The 21968-nt window shown below is 41.0% G+C and overlaps 1 protein-coding gene across 5 annotated transcripts in view; it reads left to right on the top strand.

The window, feature by feature from the left end:
• Window positions 1-236: 236 nt before the first annotated feature.
• smoc1 (SPARC related modular calcium binding 1) overlaps window positions 237-21968 on the top strand; it is a 125339-nt gene continuing 103607 nt past the window's right edge. For all 5 annotated transcript variants that reach the window (XM_060934739.1, XM_060934738.1, XM_060934741.1 and 2 more), the window contains exon 1: window positions 237-595. In XM_060934739.1, the coding sequence (XP_060790722.1) occupies window positions 509-595 (87 nt within the window). In that variant the 5' untranslated portion in view covers window positions 237-508. The remainder of the gene's footprint in view (window positions 596-21968) is intronic.

The following is a 21968-nucleotide window of genomic DNA, read 5'->3' on the forward strand; positions in this document are numbered from 1 at the left end:
TGTATTTTATTGCCAAAGAATACATCCAATGGTGGAATGGCACTTTAAGGTGTCGATATTTCACTATTTTAGCAGCCATGAAAGAAATCCTGCTCCACTGCTCCTTCCAGGTAATATATGTAAAGTGTGGCGCGTTCATTGGACGGTTCTGGTGTCAGTCATCCTCGGTGATCCCACCTCCTGGGGTTTTAAAAGAGGTTTCCAAAAGAAAGTGAACTATTCAACCTGCAGCTGCGGAGGAGAGCGGAGGAGCGCGCGCGCGTGTGTGTGGATAAAGCGGGTTGCTATGGCGATCATCAGTCTGTGAGCGAGCGCGAGCACTGTGTGAACTCTCACCTTCAGCATTCACACCTAAAGAAGAATAAAAACAGAGAGGAGGAGGAGGAGAGGAGAGGAGGAGAGGAGAGGAGGGGGCCGGAGGGGCCGGAGGAGGACTTTAGGAATTCTGTTTTCCTGCTTATGAAACATTTGACTCGTCCATCACAGTGAGTGTTGGACAGTGAGAGAGATGTTTCCTCATCCCTTCCTGGTGCTTGTGTGTTCTCTCACCCTGTTCGTGCCGCGGGTCCTCGGGCAGAAATCCAACGGGCAGCGGGTGAGTGACAAATTACGCACGCAGCACGCACTCAGGCGCGTCTTACAATTGTCTTACAATCCTTGTGAGGGTCTTCTGCACCATCTCCATCAGACCCCAACATCACACTCAGGAACCACCAGCAAACCTTTTGGCTCGTTTGTTTGTTTGTTTACCAGACTGTTCTGTTCTTGTAGGGACATATTATCAGACGCACAGCTTGTGAACAGGCAAGGCAGGCAACTGCTTGGGGCCCCCTGGCCCAGGGGCCCCCTGAGAGTCGGGTCCCGATGGCTTATTTATTTTGTTTTTTATTGTTCTTTACCATTGTATTTTCACATTTGGAATTTAAAAAAATTTGGTTTCATACATTTTTCGTTGGGCGGCACGGTGGTGTAGTGGTTAGCGCTGTCGCCTCACAGCAAGAAGGTCCTGGGTTCGAGCCCCGGGGTCGGCGAGGGCCTTTCTGTGCGGAGTTTGCATGTTCTCCCCGTGTCCGCGTGGGTTTCCTCCGGGTGCTCCGGTTTCCCCCACAGTCCAAAGATATGCAGGTTAGGTTAACTGGTGACTCTAAATTGACCGTAGGTGTGAATGTGAGTGTGAATGGTTGTCTGTGTCTATGTGTCAGCCCTGTGATGACCTGGCGACTTGTCCAGGGTGAACCCCGCCTTTCGCCCGTAGTCAGCTGGGATAGGCTCCAGCTCGCCTGCGACCCTGTAGAAGGATAAAGCGGCTAGAGATAATGAGATGAGATGAGACATTTTTCGTTGGTGTCAGATTATTTATAACATATTGGTGATGAACACTGGTCAGAAGGGCCCCCTGGAAATATTTGCTTGGGGCCACAACAGATTCTAGAATCGCCTCTGGACATTTATATCTAGATCTCCACCAAGATATAAAAAAAAAACAACAACATCACCCTCCTGCTATCCCCCCAACACACTCTCTCTCTCTCTCTCTCTCTCTCTCTGGCTAGGATTAAATATCTCTAAGTATTTATAAATCAATCAATTACCTTGGTTTCATTTATTGATTTAAAAAAAAAAGTAACTTAATTCCCTGCACCTGAATGAGTCACATGGACATGAATTCATTCACACTGCTCTGCTTTCTCATCTTCGTACTTTTAATATCAGTCCGCTCGGTGCAAAGAAAAGTCGATGAAACAGCATCCTGCACTGTATTATATATTATTATGACTCTAATCATAATCAGAGCCGAAGATGTTCCGATCCCATTTTCTCGTCTTCAGTACGATCCTGATATCAGAGCTCTGAGTCGGAGATGATACTGTACCTGATGCCATATCGACACCCTCCAAGTAACAAGCTTGAGAGGTATAATGAGGTATGAGGTACAATGACAGCACACATAAGGACACTTTTGTGTCCTTTGTTTGATTTTTTTAAATTTTATTTTATTATTTATAAATCAATGCTGAATGGTCCAGCTGTGTACGGACGAAGCCACATTGTCCTGTGGGTTTGCCAGTGATACTTCAGTGAACCCATTGCCCTTTTGTCGTATATGTCTTTTGCTCCCCTTGCACCCCTCTGGGTTGTAAGAAAGGAGTGAGCTGTTGCCTTCTTGGCGCTGCATTTTATACAATTTCAACAAAGACAACATTGTGGATTTCTTTTTTCTCGCAGCTGAATCAGTTTGCGGGGGCAGGACGCCCTGAATGGTCGCACTATATAGCTGTATTTAAAAGCAATACTTTTCCATCTGCCAGCTTTTTGTTTTCCATCCATTTGTCAGGCCGTCATTTTCACAAGTGAGAAAGTCTGAGTCATGGTGATGAGCTTTATTCTTTCCTCACTCACTCGCTCACTTTCTCTTCTCTCTGCTTTTTTTTCTCCTCTTTTATACTCTGGTCTGAATCAATGATATGACACTGGCCAGACAAAACTCTACAATGTGCCCCAGTTACAGCATTTTTTCCATCTGAGAGAGAGAGAGAGAGAAACCTCAAGTACCTGACGGGCCAGCGTTTTAGGCCCAAGAATGATTTGGCAAGATTGTCTTTTTCGGATAATGTCTATTTAATGAGCCACAGAGACCACAGAGAATGAGTGAATGTGTGCGAAAATGAGACTGAAAGAGCAGGAAACGTAGGATGAGAGCGAAAGAAAGAAAACAAGTGAAAGTTTGGCGGATGGCACAGAGGGGCTGTCATAATTGTGGTCTGAGCGCGTGTTGACTCATAAATGAATCCATGACAAAGTAGTCTGATTTAAAAGGGAAAAAAATGGATCATCTGCATGAGAGCATCTGTTTAGCTCAAACCATGATGAAAATGTATGGAACATTCGCATGTTTTTATTTTAATCGATATGTTTTTGAAAGTTATATGGCGTACCAAAGCATTTTATTGGCTTGATGAAGGAACCTGTTCATGCAGGAACTGAATGCAAAAACACCAGTATTGCATGAGGAGCAGTTTTCAGATTTTGACTCGCTTCATTTTCTTCAGACTACCACGAGAATCTCTTCTTATCTTTTCTTGATTTAACACTGATACAGATATTATACTCACGTTACTGGGTTTCCTGAGCAAAGATGACTCTTTTAACACACTGCAAAAAATGATATCTTAGCAAGTGAAAATATCTTGAAAATAGTTGAAATGATCGAGTATTTCCTCTGAGAATACAAGACACCAATTCTGAGATTATTAAACCTAGTTCTAGATTGTAACCAACTTATTCTAAGATGTCTTATCGAGTAAAATTATCTGTCCGTACAGCAAGATAATTTCACTAATATTAAATCAGTTTCTCCTCAAATTCAGTTTTCAATTTTTTACAGTGCAGGTGTGTGTGTGTGTGTGTGTGTACTCTAACAACAACAACGACAAAAAACCCTGAAAAACTATGTTGGCAGTACTAAACAAGTCCTCCCTCTTGTTCCTGAGAGGTTTTTAAAAAAACCACCCTGGTGTAATCATTACTGAAGGTCAAAGGGGTTATGATATTAAAAAAGCTGGAGTTAAACGCTTTAAAAATCTGTCCTCCCCTTTGTGCCTCATTAAAGCTAACTTATCTCTCGGTTATGAGAACGGAAACGTTTATGGGGAGTTATGAGCACCGTGCCGGAAGGTGCATCCAAGCCAATAACAGGATTCTGCACAGTGAGGTGTTTTTTTTTTTTTTTTTTTGAAACGAAAAGTCATATTCAATCAGGTTATAGAAGTCTTTTTTGACCTCAGAGGAATTGTAACATTCTATTTCTGCATTTAAGTAGAATTGAGGGCTTCATTTCTAGAGCATACACCTGAACGTTAAAGCTGCATAGGAATAAAAAAAGAAAAAAAAGATGGTGTCTAAGTTGTTCGTCTTGCATAGGAAATCTAGCGAATTGAAATAAATGATCCACATGAAGTGTATGAATTCCACATGAAAACTGTCTGTGGTTTCACAATTGGGCAAACATGACCCTTGTATCTCAGTGGTGGCAGAGCAGAGAAAGAAAAAAATGCTCCATCATACTCAATCTTTCAGTCATCAACATCAATGATGCACCGAAGAACTTTCATTTTCTCCATATCACACAAATTAATGATTGTAATGTGTTTCTCCAGTTACCATTTTTCAAAGGCAGAGCAGAGTATTTCTGAATTATTGGATAACGTAAGGGTTAAATATCCAATAGCCATGTGTTCTCTCTCTCTCTCTCTCTCTCTGTCTCTCTCTCCTTTATTTTCTACTTTTTAGCCCAAAGAGATGTTCCTCAACACTACCTTTCTCAAGCGCCCAGCTGTAAAATGAATAAAATGTTAATGAAAACAAGATTTACTGTATTTGAGTTGGACAAGGTGCACGCATCCTGAAAAATCAATCAGAGCAACGGCTCCAGTTAAATGAATTCAGATAGGATCTGGCATTTTGTCTGTGTTTGGAGAAAGCTGGATATTTGACAACGGTTAGATGAGTGACAAATTAAAAGAAAAAAAACTTTTCTTTAAAAAAAAAAAGAGTGACAGGTGTACCGGGGTACTGCATGATACAATTACGTGTTTAGTATCGTAACATGCACAGCGGCATGGATAAGTATCTGTATTTTGGATCAATTTTGGATGGCACTCGCAGAGACGGCTCATCTCGAGCTAGTTTCGATAGAAACAGTGACTAAAGTGACACCTGTATTGAGGTGTATATATATTATTCTATTCACATTCACTGGATATGAGCAACCACACGCTCTAATTGGCTACTCTATTACTAGGATATCAGTTCATATACCATGAGTAGAGAAAAATAAAATGGCGGCGCGCATCAAGTTAGACATATCACTTTGGCCGAATCCCATTTCACCCCTTGGACCAACCCCTTGGCCCTTCCCCTCCATTTTGCGCGTTCACGTGAAAGGGTAGGGGTATCCCAATCCCAGTTAACGCGGAGGGGTAGGGGAAGGGGTAGGGCTTCTGTACCCCTCCAAACGGAGATTTTCCTGGAGCTGACTCCGAACGAAGGGGTTTGAGTGATTTCCCACAATGCCATGCGGATTTCAGCGAGATTTCATGCGGATTTCAGAAAGATGGCGGTTCCCGCGGAGAAAGATTGTCATAAATGTATTTTCTCCATTATTTACGTGTTTTAAGTTGTTATCCAGAGGAAACACGCCGCTTGATTCGCTTTCGAGCTGAGAATGAGCAGCGATTTCTGAAATCCAAGCTGCTGCTAAAAAGCTTTGGGAGTGAGTATTGTTTTCGGTTGCTTTACTGCGTATGTTTTGTTCTGTTATTCTCGCTTTTATTGTTTACATGAGTGTTCTGACACCTCATTCTGTCGGATGTGGTGCACGAAGCGCCAAAGATATCCCATTCAGTGGTGTTAGTTAACAAATCACACCCTGCCAGCAGAGATTTCTGCCTCTGACTGTAGCGGCTGGTCGCAGCCAATGACGCATTTGGTCGCGTTTTGCTAACGTAAACGCTGACGGAGGTACGCGATGACGTATGCGATCGTTGAAGGGCTATCCCAATACGTAAGGGTTGAATTTCAAGCCCTATCCCTTGTAGCTCAGTTTCAAGGGGAAGGGCCAAGGGGAAGGCGGAGGGGAAGGCGGAGGGGTAGGGGTAGAAATTAGAATTGGGATTGGGCCTTTGTTATCAGGTATTTAAAAGAAACAGAAATAGCTAAATAAAAGAATATACCCCCCCCCCCCAGTATTTCCTCTTCCACACTCCAGCCCAGTCGGTGGCAGTAATGCACCTTTAAATTGGTTTGCCAACCACCAAAAAACCCTAAAGAAGAAGAACGAAATGGTGGAGCGTGTTGCTGAACCAACCAAGGACGAAATAAAAACTCTACTCGACCCCCCCCCCAAAAAAAAAAAGCAACAAAATATGGAATATAAAAGTATTTGATGGTAAGAATTCAAATTCAAAACAATTTATTTGTCCCCTGGGGGCAGTTTAAAGGAACGCAGAGAAGTACAGTTAAACACATAATAAGAAAACAAAAACATTAAACATAAAAATTATGACAATGTGCAAAGAATGTAAGAATGAGAATGTATCTTTTTTATTTTTCAAGAATTATTATTATTGCATTTTTGTGGCTACTGCCTTATATAGAGGCGGAGTCACTATGCCACTGTGCTGTAAGAATGTAAGAGTGTAAGAATCGCACACTTTGCATGCGCATATGCATAAGTATTACAATCACCAGAACGGTGAATCGTGATCTTGCGATACGAACAGTTGATCTGGCGTTATCAAAGGTGAATGAGTGGCGAAGCCGTAATGTCATCGTGTTGTAAGAATGTAAGAATGAGTGTAACAAAAGTGAAACTTTGCAACCAATCAGCACTTATCCTGATCAAGTTCGATTACCCGTTCTACTTCTTGATAAACTTCGGAACCAATCAGAACCAGAAACGAAATAAGAGAAACCTCGTTATAACTTTGTAGTATCGGAAGATAATTGGCAGATAAAAAGATAAACGAAATTCACCTCGTGGTTCGCCGAGGCTGCTGATTCGATATCAAGTAAGTGGTGTTTATTTTAAGAAAATTGTCCGTTTGATTATCACAGCTTTTGTTTGGCCTTCTGAAAGGTCAAATGAAAGGTTTTGTAAGGTTTTTTTTTAGCTTTTTGGCAGATATTTACGCCAAGAATTCCAGCCATTCAACAAAAACTCGAGAAGGCAGCGAAGACAACGTTGGAATCTTTTGAGCGATCCGCTCGGTTTTCACTTACAAAAGTCCCATGTGGGAATAAATCAGCTCCTTCATGAAAACTAAGAGTAAAAGTTAAAAGTGTAATTGGTCAAACTTCTGCTATTCGCTTTAATTTTTTTTATTAATTTACTTTTTTATTTTAGAGTCTTTACACTACACTTGTGAAACAAAAAGTGCTCATTAGTACTAAATAACGCTTCTAAGACAATTCATGAACAAGTGCTTTCTTACCGTTTTGAAAGTAGATCGAGTTCACAGCACTGCATTTTGAACAAAACACAGGAAACAAAACACTCCAAGCCCTGATGCTGCTCACAGCTTGGTGATACTTGTAAGAGATGAGGCGAGTCAATTGATAACATGTATGTATGTGATATTTACTATATGGACATGGGATCAGAAAGCTATTTTATTTATAAGCAATAGCCACATGTACACAAAGGGGACCAATTTTTCACAAATTGCTCCTGTCATTTTGTCAGTTTGTTTACAGTCTAAGCAGAAATTATTTTGTCGGACGTTTTGTATAAAGCCTTTATTTATCGAATGTGCAAAAAGTAAAAACAAAAATGCTCCATTTCTCAAAATCTAGTGAATGTGGATAGAATAAAACAGTTATTCCACTCAATCTCGTCGTACATGACTTATACCCAACTCAGTGCTACGCGCTTCGTCACCTATCAGCTCACATACGACTCGATTTCATGGAATAAATCGAGTCGAAAAATTGTTAAATATTTATCTCTGGGAAAGCTGTCAGTAATCAGAGCTCCAAACTGCGGCATGTTCAGTGAGTTCAATGAGTGCTGTATGAAGAAAAATGTCATTTAAAAAAATCAAGGAGTCTTTTATTAACTGTGAAACACATAACAGAAGAACAAGGTCCCGGGCTGTGTAACAAAAATGCAGACGAGACAAGCATGGAACAGACAGGGCAGTAAACAACGATGCTACTTACAGTACAACAAACACTAGACAAGGAGTGCTATGCAAACATAATTTAAATAATTAAATCCACAAATAAGTTAATAATGGGCGGCACGGTGGTGTAGTGGTTAGCGCTGTCGCCTCACAGCAAGAAGGTCCTGGGTTCGAGCCCCGGGGCCGGCGAGGGCCTTTCTGTGTGGAGTTTGCATGTTCTCCCCGTGTCCGCGTGGGTTTCCTCCGAGTGCTCCGGTTTCCCCCACAGTCCAAAGACATGCAGGTTAGGTTAACTGGTGACTCTAAATTGACCGTAGGTGCGAATGTGAGTGTGAATGGTTGTCTGTGTCTATGTGATGACCTGGCGACTTGTCCAGGGTGTACCCCGCCTTTCGCCCGTAGTCAGCTGGGATGGGCTCCAGCTTGCCTGCGACCCTGTAGAAGGATGAAGCGGCTACAGATAATGAGATGAGATGAGAAGTTAATAATTTTGTTTAAAAAATTTACCATCAAAGTCAGAAAAAAAGCTGTTTCATACACGAGGGCTTCAAAGAATCAAGCGCAACCTCCAAAGCTGGCATCTGATTTAAAGAAAAACTCAGTAAAACTTTTGATAAAGGAACAACTGGTTTGATTAAAAAAATATATATTTAATGTTTTATTTTAATATACAGTACCAGTCAAAAGTTTGGACACACCTTTCTAATTCAGTGTTTTTTCTTTATTTTTCACTTCCTGACTTAAAATGACATGATGGATGTCGTTTCTCTTTACTTAGGTGTTTGGTTCTTGACATAATATGGATTACTACAGTTGTGGTGTTGAATAGGGCCATTTACTGTATTTTTATTATTTACTCTTTACTGTTTGATCTCAAACGCATGAAGAAGGCAAGAAATTGCACTAATTACCTTCTGACGAGGCGCGCCTGTTAATTGAAAAGCATTCCAGGTGACCCCCTGATGAAGCTGGTTAAGATAAAGACAATAGTGTGTCAAGCGCCATCAAGGGAAACGCTGGATCCTTCGAAGAACTTAAATATCAAACATATTTTGTATTTTCCGTGTTATTTTATAGTTTTGATGTCTTCAGTGTTGTTCTACAATGTAGAAAATACAGAATACAGAAAAACGTATGAATAAGTTGGGGTGTACAAACCTTTGACTGGGACTGTCAGTCTATAGATAAAACCGTTCACCTGTCCATTTAAACAGTTAAACATTCTGTTTAAGTTCATTCAACTCAAAATGAAACACAAGGTCTTACCCAAGAGCTGTCCTTTGTTTCTGATGATTTCTGTGCCAAATACTACCCCTTTAATCACCTCTGCCAAGTTTGTTGGAGGAGGTTAGGTTTTCATCTCCATTTGTTTGTTTGTTTCTCTGTCCCCAATGTAACTTAAAAGATAGTGAACAGATTTTGATGACATTTTGAGGAACGTTGGGCCATGGGCCAAGGAACATTTGATTAGGTTTTGATGCAAATCCAGATTTGTGGCTTGGCGGAGGTATGCACTCTACCCTTCTACTTTACAATGTTCTTACAACCCCAATTCCAAAAAAGTTGGGATGCTGTGTAAACTGTAAATAAAAACAGAAGGTGATAATTTCCAAATCATGGAAACTCTCATTGAAAATAGTACAAAGACAACATATCAAATGTTGAAACTGAGAAATGTTATTGTTTTTTGAAAAACATATGCTCAATTTGAATTTGGTGTCAGCAACACGTTTCAGAAAAGTTGGGACAGGGGCAACAAAAGACTGAAAAAGTTGTGTAATGCTAAAAAAAAACCCTAATTTGGTTAATTGGCAACAGGTCAGGAAGATGATTGGGTATAAAAAGAGCATCCCAGAGAGGCGGAGTCTCTCAGAAGTAAAGATGGAGAGAGGTTCGGCGCTCTGTGAAAGACTGCGTGGGCAAACAGTGCAATGATTTAAGAATAACAAAACATTCTCAAGCCCTGTGATGACCTGGCGACTTGTCCAGGGTGTACCCCGCCTTTCGCCCGTAGTCAGCTGGGATAGGCTCCAGCTTGCCTGCGACCCTGTAGAAGGATAAAGCGGCTAGAGATAATGAGATGAGATGAGATAACATTCCTCAATGTAAAATTGTAAAGAATTCGGGGATCACATCATCTATGGTCCATAATATTATTAAAAGATTCAGAGAATCTGGAGAAATCTCTGTATGCGAGAGACAAGGCTGAAAACTGACACTGGATGCCTGTGATCTTCAGGCCCTCAGGAGACACTGCATTAAAAGCAGACACGTGTCTGTAGTGGAAATCACTGTATGGGCTCAGGAACACTTCAGAAAACCATCGTCTGTGAAAACCCTTCATTACTGCATCCACAAATGCAAGTTAAAACCAGATATAAACAATATCCAGAAACACCACCACCTTCTCTGGGCCTGAGCTCTTTTACGATGGACTGAGGCGAAGTGGAAAACTGTACTGAGGTCTGACGAATCAAAAGTAGAAATTCTTTTTAGAAATCATGGACCCCACGTCCTCCAGGCTAAAGAGGAGAGGGACCATCCGGCTTGTTATCAGTGCACGGCTCAAAAGCAGCATCTGTGATGGTATGAGGGGGCATTAGTACACATGACATGGGTGGCTTGTACATCTGGGAAGGCATCATTAATGCTGAATGATATAAACACGTTTCAGAGCAATATGCTGCCATCCAGACAAAATCTTTTTCAGGGAAGACCTTCCTTCTTTCACCAAGACAATGCCAAACCGCTTTCTGCACATATTACAACTGCATGGCCCCATAGTAAAAGAGTCTGGGTGCTAAACTGGCCTGCCTGCAGTCCAGACCTGTCTCCCATTTAAAACATTCGGCACATTACGAAGCACAAAATACGACAAAGATGTCAGACCCCGAACTGTTGAGCAACTGAAATTGTATATCAGGTGAGAATGGGACAACATTTCTCTTTCAGAACTACAGCAATTGGTCTCCTCAGTTCCCAAACGTTTACAGAGTGTTGTTAAAAGTAGAGGTGATGCAGCAGAGTGGTAAACACGTCCCTGTCCCAACTTTTTGGTGACATCAGATTCAAAATGAGCATATGTTTTTCAAAAAACAATACAATTTCTCAGTTTCAACATTTGATATGCTGTCTTTGTACTATTTTCAATGAAATATCAGGTTTCCATTATTTGCAAATTATCACATCAGTTTACATGGCGTCCCAACTTTTTTGGAATTGGAGTTGTACAATAGTTAAAAGCAAACCTGTATTAAAAGTGTTCACCTCATCTCATTATCTGTAGCCGCTTTATCCTGTTCTACAGGGTCGCAGGCAAGCTGGAGCCTATCCCAGCTGACTACGGGCGAAAGGCGGGGTTCACCCTGGACAAGTCGCCAGGTCATCACAGGGCTGCACATAGACACAGACAACCATTCACACTCACATTCACACCTACGCTCAATTTAGAGTCACCAGTTAACCTAACCTGCATGTCTTTGGACTGTGGGGGAAACCGGAGCACCCGGAGGAAACCCACGCGGACACGGGGAGAACATGCAAACTCCGCACAGAAAGGCCCTCGCCGGCCACGGGGCTCGAACCCGGACCTTCTTGCTGTGAGGCAACAGCGCTAACCACTACACCACCGTGCCGCCAAAAGTGTTCACCTGTACCAATGAATGAAATCCATTCATTTCTTTTGATCCAGGGTGCCAGCTTTCCCGAGGTTGATGTCCAACTTCTAGTTGAAGTGTTTAAATGTGATGTACTGTATGTTAATGTTTCTCAACATGCTAGTTTCGTTTATTCAGGTGAAGCTGACCACTTTTACCTTTACCTTTGCTTTTTCAGTGCTGTCCCCAACTTAAAAACACCATGAAAGGAATCTGGGAGCTGAGAAGCAGGAAGTCTGACACTATTGCGTCTGAAATAAAACAGTTGAATAATCGCAAAAGTGTCCCGTTTTCCTGAACATTTTTGTTGATCAGACACGTTAAACAGACTCACCGACATCAGTCACAAGCCGGTTTTGCTCTGTGACCAATCCGACTCCACACAAGTTGTGTCTCTCACTGTGTGTGTTTGTGTGGGTGTGTGTTTAATTGATTTGTGCTGTCTTGAACTTGTATTTGGACATTGGCCCAAAACTGTAACTGTTGGCTCTTTGAACAGCTCTACGCTTGGATTGAATTCTGCTTCACTTGGATGTCACTTTGGATAAATTTTGCCAAATGAAGAAATGTAAAGGTAAATATACAGCAGTATAATTATCCTGGGACATTATTTTGAAAAGAAAAATGCTGTAGGAGCTGTCAGTGGGGGGAATATATATATAAAAATAAATAAAAAACAACTCTGAATCCCCCCCCCGCCCAAAAAAAAAGACATCCGAGCAAACGTCTCAAACAGCATCAAATATATCCAGTATTTCCTATTATAACATTATAATAAACCAAATATATGATTTATTAATAAAAACATATTTCCAGGCATTTCTTTTACTAATTTTCAAGTAGAAAATATTCTTGTTTTATTTGCAGATTATTTTTTTAAATAGTAAAGCATTTATTACACATTTTACAGCTTGCGATTAGTTAAAGCATGTAAATTATCCTTAAGATTGAATAATATTGTTTGATTTATAATAATCTGGTAAGAAGAAATCTTCAATAAATTTGCCCGTATTCAGTATATTTTCACTCGCTAAGATATTTTTCGCAGTGAAGGTCTGTTCATGAATAAAATTAAACAGGAACATCTGGGCCTTTGGCTGTATTACAGTGAAATATGATAATATCTTTTTGAGCAAACATTGTCGACCCAAGATTCTACTATGATTTCATCTTGGTAGTATAATTTAATCCTGACCACTGGATTAAAAAAAAAAAAAGTCTTCACAAGAACAGATTCACATCTGTGATTAGATTCTCAAATATGTTCTGTTCTTTAAAGTCAGTTTAGCGTGTAAAACTTTCCATGACAAACGCCTGAATAATTCATTTCTGCTCAAATCTACTTCAGAACAACGGTATGGACCCGAGCCTTATGATTCTCAGGCCTTGAAAAGCGATTGATGTTTTCATCAATGCGTTTCACGCTGCTTTAAACGGCGGCCACACGTTTGTTTAAGCGCCCGTTAGAGAAAGCTCACGTTGGGGTAATAAAAACGAATGTGTAAATTGCTGATGAGCTCAGATGCTGGGACTTTAGCATACCTGTGTGAGTGCATCAACCGAAAGTCTTGTAAAGCTGCATGGGGGACAAATGCAGACAGGCAAGTGTGTGCCAAGGGTGCATTCTCCCAGCCTTACAGATACGGAGTCTGGTCTCTGCAACTCGTCTCTTTTCCCACCTCACGTTTAATTAGCTCACATCACAACCCACCACCCAGGCTGTGTGTGTGTGTGTGAGAGAGAGAGAGAGAGAGAGAGAGAGAGAGAGAGAGAGTGAGTGTGTATCTGTGTACATGTAGTATAACTTTTTGCAGTCTGCTTTTAACAGTGTCTTCTCTTGTGTGACATACTGACACTTTCTACCAGCAGACAGAAGGCAGACGGCTCATTTGGACCGAGTCTCTGAAAGAGAGCGAGAGACTGAAAGATAGAGAAAGTGTATGTGTATGAGAGAGAGAGAGAGAGAGAGATAGAAGGCCGGCTGTGTACTCAATACACAATGAAAGACAGCTGGGATTTGGATCAGGGAGGCTTTTTGACACAGAGAATGTGTTCTGGGTCAGTGCTAAGGCATTTCGCTGTGGAGAGATAGCAGTGGGTATCAGCGGAGTGATATGGCACACTGTGGGAAACGCCGGTGAGATTGCCAGCCTCCCAGAGCCTTCAGTTACAACAGGATAAAGCAAGCCTTTTTCCCCCCTGAGAAGTATATCGCTGCAAAATCTTTTTTTTTTCTTTTTTGCCATGTTTATTTGTTCAGCCTCATTACACTTTATGAAACATGACAAGATACGGTATAAGAAGCCGGCAGTTGACTACAAAAACCTGATCTTATGCACCATGTGTAGGAATTATAAGGGAAAAGAGTGAAGGATTTCATGTGTATGTAGCCGTGAGAAAAGCTGATCGCGTCAACAGTTCGTTCTTCCGAGTCAGTGTGAATATTCCAGCAACCATCTTTTCGTGTGTGTGCTTGTGTGAGTTCTTCCACATTTTCTTGTCTCTTTTCCTCAATTCTTAGCTCCTTTATTTGAGAAAAAATACTTCCCACGTAATAAGGATGTGTTTCCTTGATCTAGAAGCCTCTTATCTTCTCTCCCCTTGATCCTCTGACCCCATTTTTAAGTCGGATGACATCCATTAAAATGATGGGCTTTAATGGATTTCAGGGTCACCAACTGATGGACTTAAGATCAAGGAATCAGGAAGGCATTAATTATTTTATGGTTGTAAAAGCCTAACCATAGATACAGTGGATATAAAAAGTGTACACACCCTGTTAAAAGGATAGGTTTTTCGAATGGAAAAAAAAAATGAGACCATGATAAATAATTTCAAAACTTTTCCCACCTTTAATTAATGTGACCTATAACCTGTACAATTCAATTGAAAAACAGACAAATCTGTTAGGGGAAAAAAACATAAAAAAAAAATGTAGGAGTCTGTCAGCCTGCCACATCTAGACTTGGGAATATTTGCCCACTCTTCCTTGCAAAAGAGCTCCACATCTGTCAGATTGCGAGGGAATCTCTTGTACACAGCCCTCTTCAGGTCACCCCACAGATTTTCAATTGTGTTTAGGTCTGGGCTCTGGCTGGGCCGTTCCAAAACTTTTTTGGGGTCATTGTCATGCTGAAAGATGAAATTCCTCTTCATCTTCATCTTTCTAGCAGACACCTGAAGGTTTTGGGCCAAAATTGAGTGATATTTAGAACTGTTCATAATTCCCTCCACCTTGCCTAAAGCCCCTGTTCCAGCTGAAGAAAAACAACCCCAAAACATGATGCTGCCACCACCGTGCTTCACCGTGGGTATGATGTTCTTTTGGTGATGTGCAGTGGTGTTTTTGCGCCAAACATACCTTTTGGAATTGTGGCCAAAAAGTTCAACCTGGGTTTCATCAGACCAGAACACATTTTCCCACATGCTTTTGGGAGAGCTGATTTTTTTTTTGCAAAATTTAGCCGGGCCTCAATGTTTGTCTTTGACCCTACCTCATAGTCCAGACATATGGAGAATATGGGAGATTGTTGTCACATGTAGTACACAACCAGTACTTGCCAGAAATTCCTGCAGCTCCTTCAGTGTTGCTGTAGGCCTCTCGGCAGCCTCCCTGACCGGTTTTTCTCTTGTCTTTTCATCAATTTTGGAGGGATGTCCAGTTCTCGGTAACGTCACTGTTGTCCCATTTTTTCTCCACTTGATGACTGTCTTCACTGTGCTCCACGGTATATCTAATGCCGTGGAAATGTTTTTGTCCCCTTCTCCTGACTGATACCTTTCAACAATGAGATCCCTCTGATGCTTTGTAAGCTCTCTGTGAACCCTGGCTTTTGCTGGAGGATGGAACTGAGCAAATGTCTGAACTTTATCTGGGATTAATCAGAGTCATTTTAACTGATGGCAGGTGTGAACCCAGGAAGACCGAATGCTGTAATTAAATCAAAAGGTGCTTCAACAGAGTATTAGTTTAAGGGTGTGCACACTTATGCAACCAGCTTATTATACATTTTTTATTTTTATTTATGTTTTTCCCCCAAACAGATTTGTTAGTTTTTCAATTGAATTGTACAGGTTATAGGTCACATTAAACATGGGAAACGTTTTCAAATTATTTATCATGGTCTCATTTTTTTACATCAGAAAAACTGATCATTTTGACGGGGTGTGTACACTTATTATAGCCACTGTATATAAATCTCTCTCATTATCTGTAGCCGCTTTATCCTGTTCTACAGGGTCGCAGGCAAGCTGGAGCCTATCCCAGCTGACTACGGGTGAAAGGCGGGGTTCACCCTGGACAAGTCGCCAGGTCATCACAGGGCTGACACATAGACACAGACAACCATTCACACTCACATTCACACCTACGCTCAATTTAGAGTCACCAGTTAACCTAACCTGCATGTCTTTGGACTGTGGGGGAAACCGGAGCACCCGGAGGAAACCCATGCGGACACGGGGAGAACATGCAAACTCCACACAGAAAGGCCCTCGCCGGCCACGGGGCTCGAACCCGGACCTTCTTGCTGTGAGGCGAAAGCTCTAACCACTACACCACCGTGCCGCCATGACACTGTATATAATATAATATAATATAATATAATATAATATAATATAAAGTTACAATTTACGATACCATAGGAGTAAGACAGTTTATTGAAATGATGCTGTGTATTAATGTGATTAAACTATTAAAACTTATTTATGGCAGCATCAGGGTCCTTCCTGAGTCCTAAGTTGCTCCTAGTCTTAAAAAAAAAAAAAAACAGGCCTCATGGTCAAGTCTTTTCCATTTTCCATCAGTATAATGAACTGCAATCCGCTCCAGTTTGGAATGGGCTCAGTTTACATATTTATTCATTAAAGGCTTAAACAGCAAGCAACTGGTGAAGGCGAGGGCTAACCCTTCCTTCCTTCCTTCTTTCCTTCAAGACACTAATTCCTGCCATAATGGAGATAATAATCCTCAAAATCCTCAAAAAGCTTTCCTTTGCTGTCTCTTTCTATCGGCACACTTCACAGGCTTTGCATGCTGCTCCATATTTTCCCATATTCCTTTCTGTCAGATGGCCCAAGTCCTTCCTGTTTCCTGGGTGGCCTCATCATTATAAAGATCTCTACTGTTTCCGAACTAAATTAATAAGACTAGGGCGTAACAGTGTGTGGTGTATAATAACACACACTGTGTAACCATGCTCTGTCTTTTGTAGGTCCAGTGCTCTAAAAAAAAACAACAACCCTATTTTCATGATAATAATTCAGATGGATAGATGATGAGGTACACTCTCAGAAAATAAAGTACATTATTGTACCTTTAGGGCTACAACAGATTGTCACTGGGGCAGTAACCACTAAGGTACTTATTTGTACCCTTTAGATACTGCTTGGGAACATATACCGTATGTACCTTTTTGTCCCTATAAAGGTACACATAGTTGCCCTGAAGTCCAATAACGAGCCCTAAGGGGTACTAAGGTAGATTAGTACCTGAGTAAGATAGAGCCCTAAGGTAGATTGTACTTTGGGGGTCAGAAATGGACTCCTACTGAACCCCTATTTCTGACAGTGTCTCAAGTTATAATCTGTAGTATTTGTGGGAAAGAGGGGTGAAAGAAATCACTGCTTCCTCTTGATTTAATATGACAAAGCAGCAAAAAGGCAAAAAAATTTATTCTAGTGAGAAATTGTTATGATTGCTGTATGCAGTATGAAGTCAGTTGATCTTGATCAGAAACAAATGCTTTGAAATATTTGAAAAATATAACGAGTTTTTATTCTATCCACATTCACTGGATATGAGCAATCGTGCGCTCTGATTGGCTACTCTACTACGAAGATATCAGCTTGTATACCGTGAGTGGAGAAAAACAAAATGGCGGAGCGTGTTGCTGAACCAACCGAGGATGAAATAAAAGCTCTACTCGAAAACAAAACCCCAAAAATACAAAAAAAGCAACAAAACATGTAATGAAAGTATTTGATGGTAAGAACGTATCTGTTTTTTTCAAGAATTATTATCGCATTTTTCACAAATTGCTCCTGTCATTTTGCCAGTTTGTTTACATTCTAAGCGGAAATGATTTTGGTGGACATTTTGTATAAAGTTTTTATTTATCGAATTTCCCAAAAATAAATAAAAATGCTCTGTTTCTCAAAACCCAGTGAATGTGGATAGAATAAAACAGTTATTCCACTCAATCTCATCATACATGGATTATAGACAACTCAGTGCTACGCGCCTTGTCGGCTATCAGCTCATGTACGACTTGATTTCGTGGAATAACTGTTAAATATTCTGTAGTTTATAGTCCGATTACATGCCGCTTCACCTAATCATAGTCATATAATCACATTCTTGACATTTTGTACCATATATGAAGTTTTGAAAATGACAACAGCGGGCAGGCTTGTAGTACTCGAGTCCGACTCGTGCCCTAATTTTAAGGACTCGTGACTCAACTTGAACCTGAGCACTGATGACTTGGACTTGGACTCGGACTCGTGCATTAACTGCATTCGGACTTGGACTTGGATTTTTTCTTTATTTCTTGTAACATGCCATAATAATTTGGCATAAGATATTTATATCTACATTAATTTTGTACTAATTTTGTGTAATAGTGTCACACCTGCACAGGATTAAGGCGCAATCAGCGCGGCAATTTAAAAACTGTGAAAACACACTTACTTTGCGAAGTATTGAGTTGCGTTGCTGACACATTACCGAGCCTTATTTCCTTGTTTGGTTTCCTGATCCCTGATTTCCTGTTTCTCGTCTTTGATTCTGCTGGGTCTACGATAGCCTGTTTGTGTCTTGCTCGACCGATCGCCTGTTTCACCGTTTTACGATTTTACCTGCCGTTCTGGATTATTTACCGTCTTCACTTGTATTAATAAACACACCTTCTGCACTTACATCCGTCTCCCAACCATCTCTGACAGAATACTTCACACTCCCTGATAAAGAGAAGCACATTCACCTGTTCAGGAACAAACTAATGTTAATGGCGCTGAAACAGCCACCGTCAAATGGTGCAGTTGGAGTCTTGTTCTCAGACTCAACTTGAAATTTACTTTAATGACTTGGACTTGAACACTGGGGACTCTAGACTGGACTCGGACTCGAGATTGAGTGACTCAACCACAACACTGACAGCAGCTCTCTAGAATCTAAACTCACTCCTTGCACTGACCGTCTCTCCATCCCCTTGTCTTTTTGTTACATTGTGCCATATAACTTGATGTTTTGGCTTCACTTCCTTCTTTTTTTTTCAGGTATCAGGCCCTACTTTGACTGATAATCATTTGCAAGCCCATCAAAACGTTTTTTTATTATGGCAGTCATTATTTTTTATTTGGGGCTACATCATGGCTGCATCATATCTATAGCTACAGTGGGGCAAAAAAGTATTTAGTCAGTCACCAATTGTGCAAGTTCTCCCACTTAAAAAGATGAGAGAGGCCTGTAATTTTCATCATAGGTACACTTCAACTATGCGAGACAAAATGAGAAAAAAAAAAAATCCAGAAAATCACATTGTCTGATTTTTAAAGAATTTATTTGCAAATTATGGTGGAAAATAAGTATTTGGTCAATAACAAAAGTTCATCTCAATACTTTGTTATATACCCTTTATTGGCAATGACAGAGGTCAAACGTTTTCTGTAAGTCTTCACAAGGTTTTCACACACTGTTGCTGGTATTTTGGCCCATTCCTCCATGCAGATCTCCTCTAGAGCAGTGATGTTTTGGGGCTGTCGCTGGGCAACACGGACTTTCAACTCCCTCCAAAGATTTTCTATGGGGTTGAGATCTGGAGACTGGCTCGGCCACTCCAGGACCTTGAAATGCTTCTTACGAAGCCACTCCTTCGTTGCCCGGGCGGTGTGTTTGGGATCATTGTCATGCTGAAAGACCCAGCCACGTTTCATCTTCAATGCCCTTGCTGATGGAAGGAGGTTTTCACTCAAAATCTCACGATACATGGCCCCATTCATTCTTTCCTTTACACGGATCAGTCGTCCTGGTCCCTTTGCAGAAAAACAGCCCCAAAGCATGATGTTTCCACCCCCATGCTTCACAGTAGGTATGGTGTTCTTTGGATGCAACTCAGCATTCTTTCTCCTCCAAACACGACAAGTTAAGTTTTTACCAAAAAGTTCTATTTTGGTTTCATCTGACCATATGACATTCTCCCAATCCTCTTCTGGATCATCCAAATGCTCTCTAGCAAACTTCAGACGGGCCTGGACATGTACTGGCTTAAGCAGGGGGACACGTCTGGCACTGCAGGATTTGAGTCCCTGGCAGCGTAGTGTGTTACTGATGGTAGCCTTTGTTACTTTGGTCCCAGCTCTCTGCAGGTCATTCACTAGGTCCCCCCGTGTGGTTCTGGGATTTTTGCTCACCGTTCTTGTGATCATTTTGACCCCACGGGGTGAGATCTTTCGTGGAGCCCCAGATCGAGCGAGATTATCAGTGGTCTTGTATGTCTTCCATTTTCTAATAATTGCTCCCACAGTTGATTTCTTCACACCAAGCTGCTTACCTATTGCAGATTCAGTCTTCCCAGCCTGGTGCAGGTCTACAATTTTGTTTCTGGTGTCCTTTGACAGCTCTTTGGTCTTGGCCATAGTGGAGTTTGGAGTGTGACTGTTTGAGGTTGTGGACAGGTGTCTTTTATACTGATAACGAGTTCAAACAGGTGCCATTAATACAGGTAACGAGTGGAGGACAGAGGAGCCTCTTAAAGAAGAAGTTACAGGTCTGTGAGAGCCAGAAATCTTGCTTGTTTGTAGGTGACCAAATACTTATTTTACCGAGGAATTTACCAATTAATTCATTAAAAATCCTACAATGTGACTTCCTGGATTCTTTCCCCCCATTCTGTCTCTCATAGTTGAAGTGTACCTATGATGAAAATTACAGGCCTCTCTCATCTTTTTAAGTGGGAGAACTTGCACAATTGGTGGCTGACTAAATACTTTTTTGCCCCACTGTAAGTATTTACATCTCATGCTTCTCAGGCTAGAACTCAGAGGTTTAAATGTGCAACTAATATTTAAGCATTTTAATTGCATTTACTGCGGTCGAATTTCCTTAAAAGAGCAATTCCTCAGCAGGAAATTATTATTATATCATTATACTGGAGCTGAAAAACCAGTCCACACTTTCCAAAAAAAAACTTTCTGTGCTGCTTCTCTGCGCTTTCAGGTTGACGATGCTCGCATGTGTTTTTGATATTTTAAAAGCAGTGCCTCCCTCTTTCCAATATAAATGCACGGTTATTACGTCGGTAAATACACTATAAATATTTTCACTTTAGGTGAAAAGTTTTATGTTTTGTTGTAATAGCATCCCAAATGTAATCTTATCCCACAGGAGTAAAATCCATGGTTAAGTTTATGGTCATACAACTCAAACTACACAGCGAGCGCCTGTGAATCAGGGTAGGATTCTTGCAAAGGAACACTTTTTTTATGTTTCTGGAGAGGATTTGTTGTGAAATCCTGTATTTTACACTCAATCTGTGGTCATAAATTCATCTTGTAATGATGTTTGAGAGAATAAAATACGATATGACATTATAAAGTTGCATTTTTGTCAGTAGTTTATTGTGTTTTATTTAAACTTAGTTTGCTGTATGTGTTTAACACAAGTTTTCGATTTCAGTGGTCTTATAGAAGGAAATGAAGGCTTGTAGATATTCAAGAAGTTCTGAAAGTGTATTCATTTAGTTACATGATACAGCCAAAAGTTTGTGGACACCTCACCATCATAATCAGTGCTTTTTGAAGATCCCATTCCAAATTTATTCCTCTCTTTACTCTTATAACAACCTCCACTCTTCTGGGAAGGCTTTCCACGAGATTTTGGAGACATGAGTGCGGGGATTTGTGTTCATTCAGCCACAAGAGCATTAGTGAGGTCAGGCCCTTATGTCGGGTGAGGAGGCCTGGGGTGCAGTCAACATTCCAGTTCATCCCAGAGGTGTTCAGTGGGGTTGAGGTCAGGGCTCTGTGCAGGACACTTGAGATCACTCCAAACTTCAGTGTTCCAGCTAGCTTTCCAAGAGCTCAGGGCGCTAGTGATTATTGCAGGCAATTTTTTTGTGCATCGCTATAGACAAAAAAATCTACGAGACAAAATTGGCCATAATGGGCAACTATGCAAGGGAGATTACGTTTGTAAAATAACATAAGCAAATTTGAAATTTCTCAGTTAACCAGTTTAATACAGTGCTTCATAATGTTGCATTGGTGTCACTCGTGTCCATGCGCAATTTTGCTCTGAGTGATTAGTGCACACCGCGAGGATGTTTTGGAAATGTTTACCAGCGTCCTTTTTGATAAACTCTTTCAGCACTTACGGTACATTCAGCTCTCACCCGTTAACATGACTGTCTAACGTTAGTTAATGCTACTCACGAGAGCGTTAATGACGGCGTAGTTCACTCCGGCCCCGTCTAGTCCAGAAGGAACGATCTATAGTGGGCCACCTTGTGCAATAAATGTTGCAAGCTATATACACTATCTTCTTCTTCTTCTTCTTCTTCTTCTTCTCTTCTTCTTCTTCTTCTTCTTCTTCTTCTATATACAAGCTATATATAGAAGCGAATACCAACCT

The sequence above is a fragment of the Neoarius graeffei genome, chromosome 11 (assembly GCF_027579695.1).
Source record: "Neoarius graeffei isolate fNeoGra1 chromosome 11, fNeoGra1.pri, whole genome shotgun sequence".
Taxonomy (NCBI): domain Eukaryota; kingdom Metazoa; phylum Chordata; class Actinopteri; order Siluriformes; family Ariidae; genus Neoarius; species Neoarius graeffei.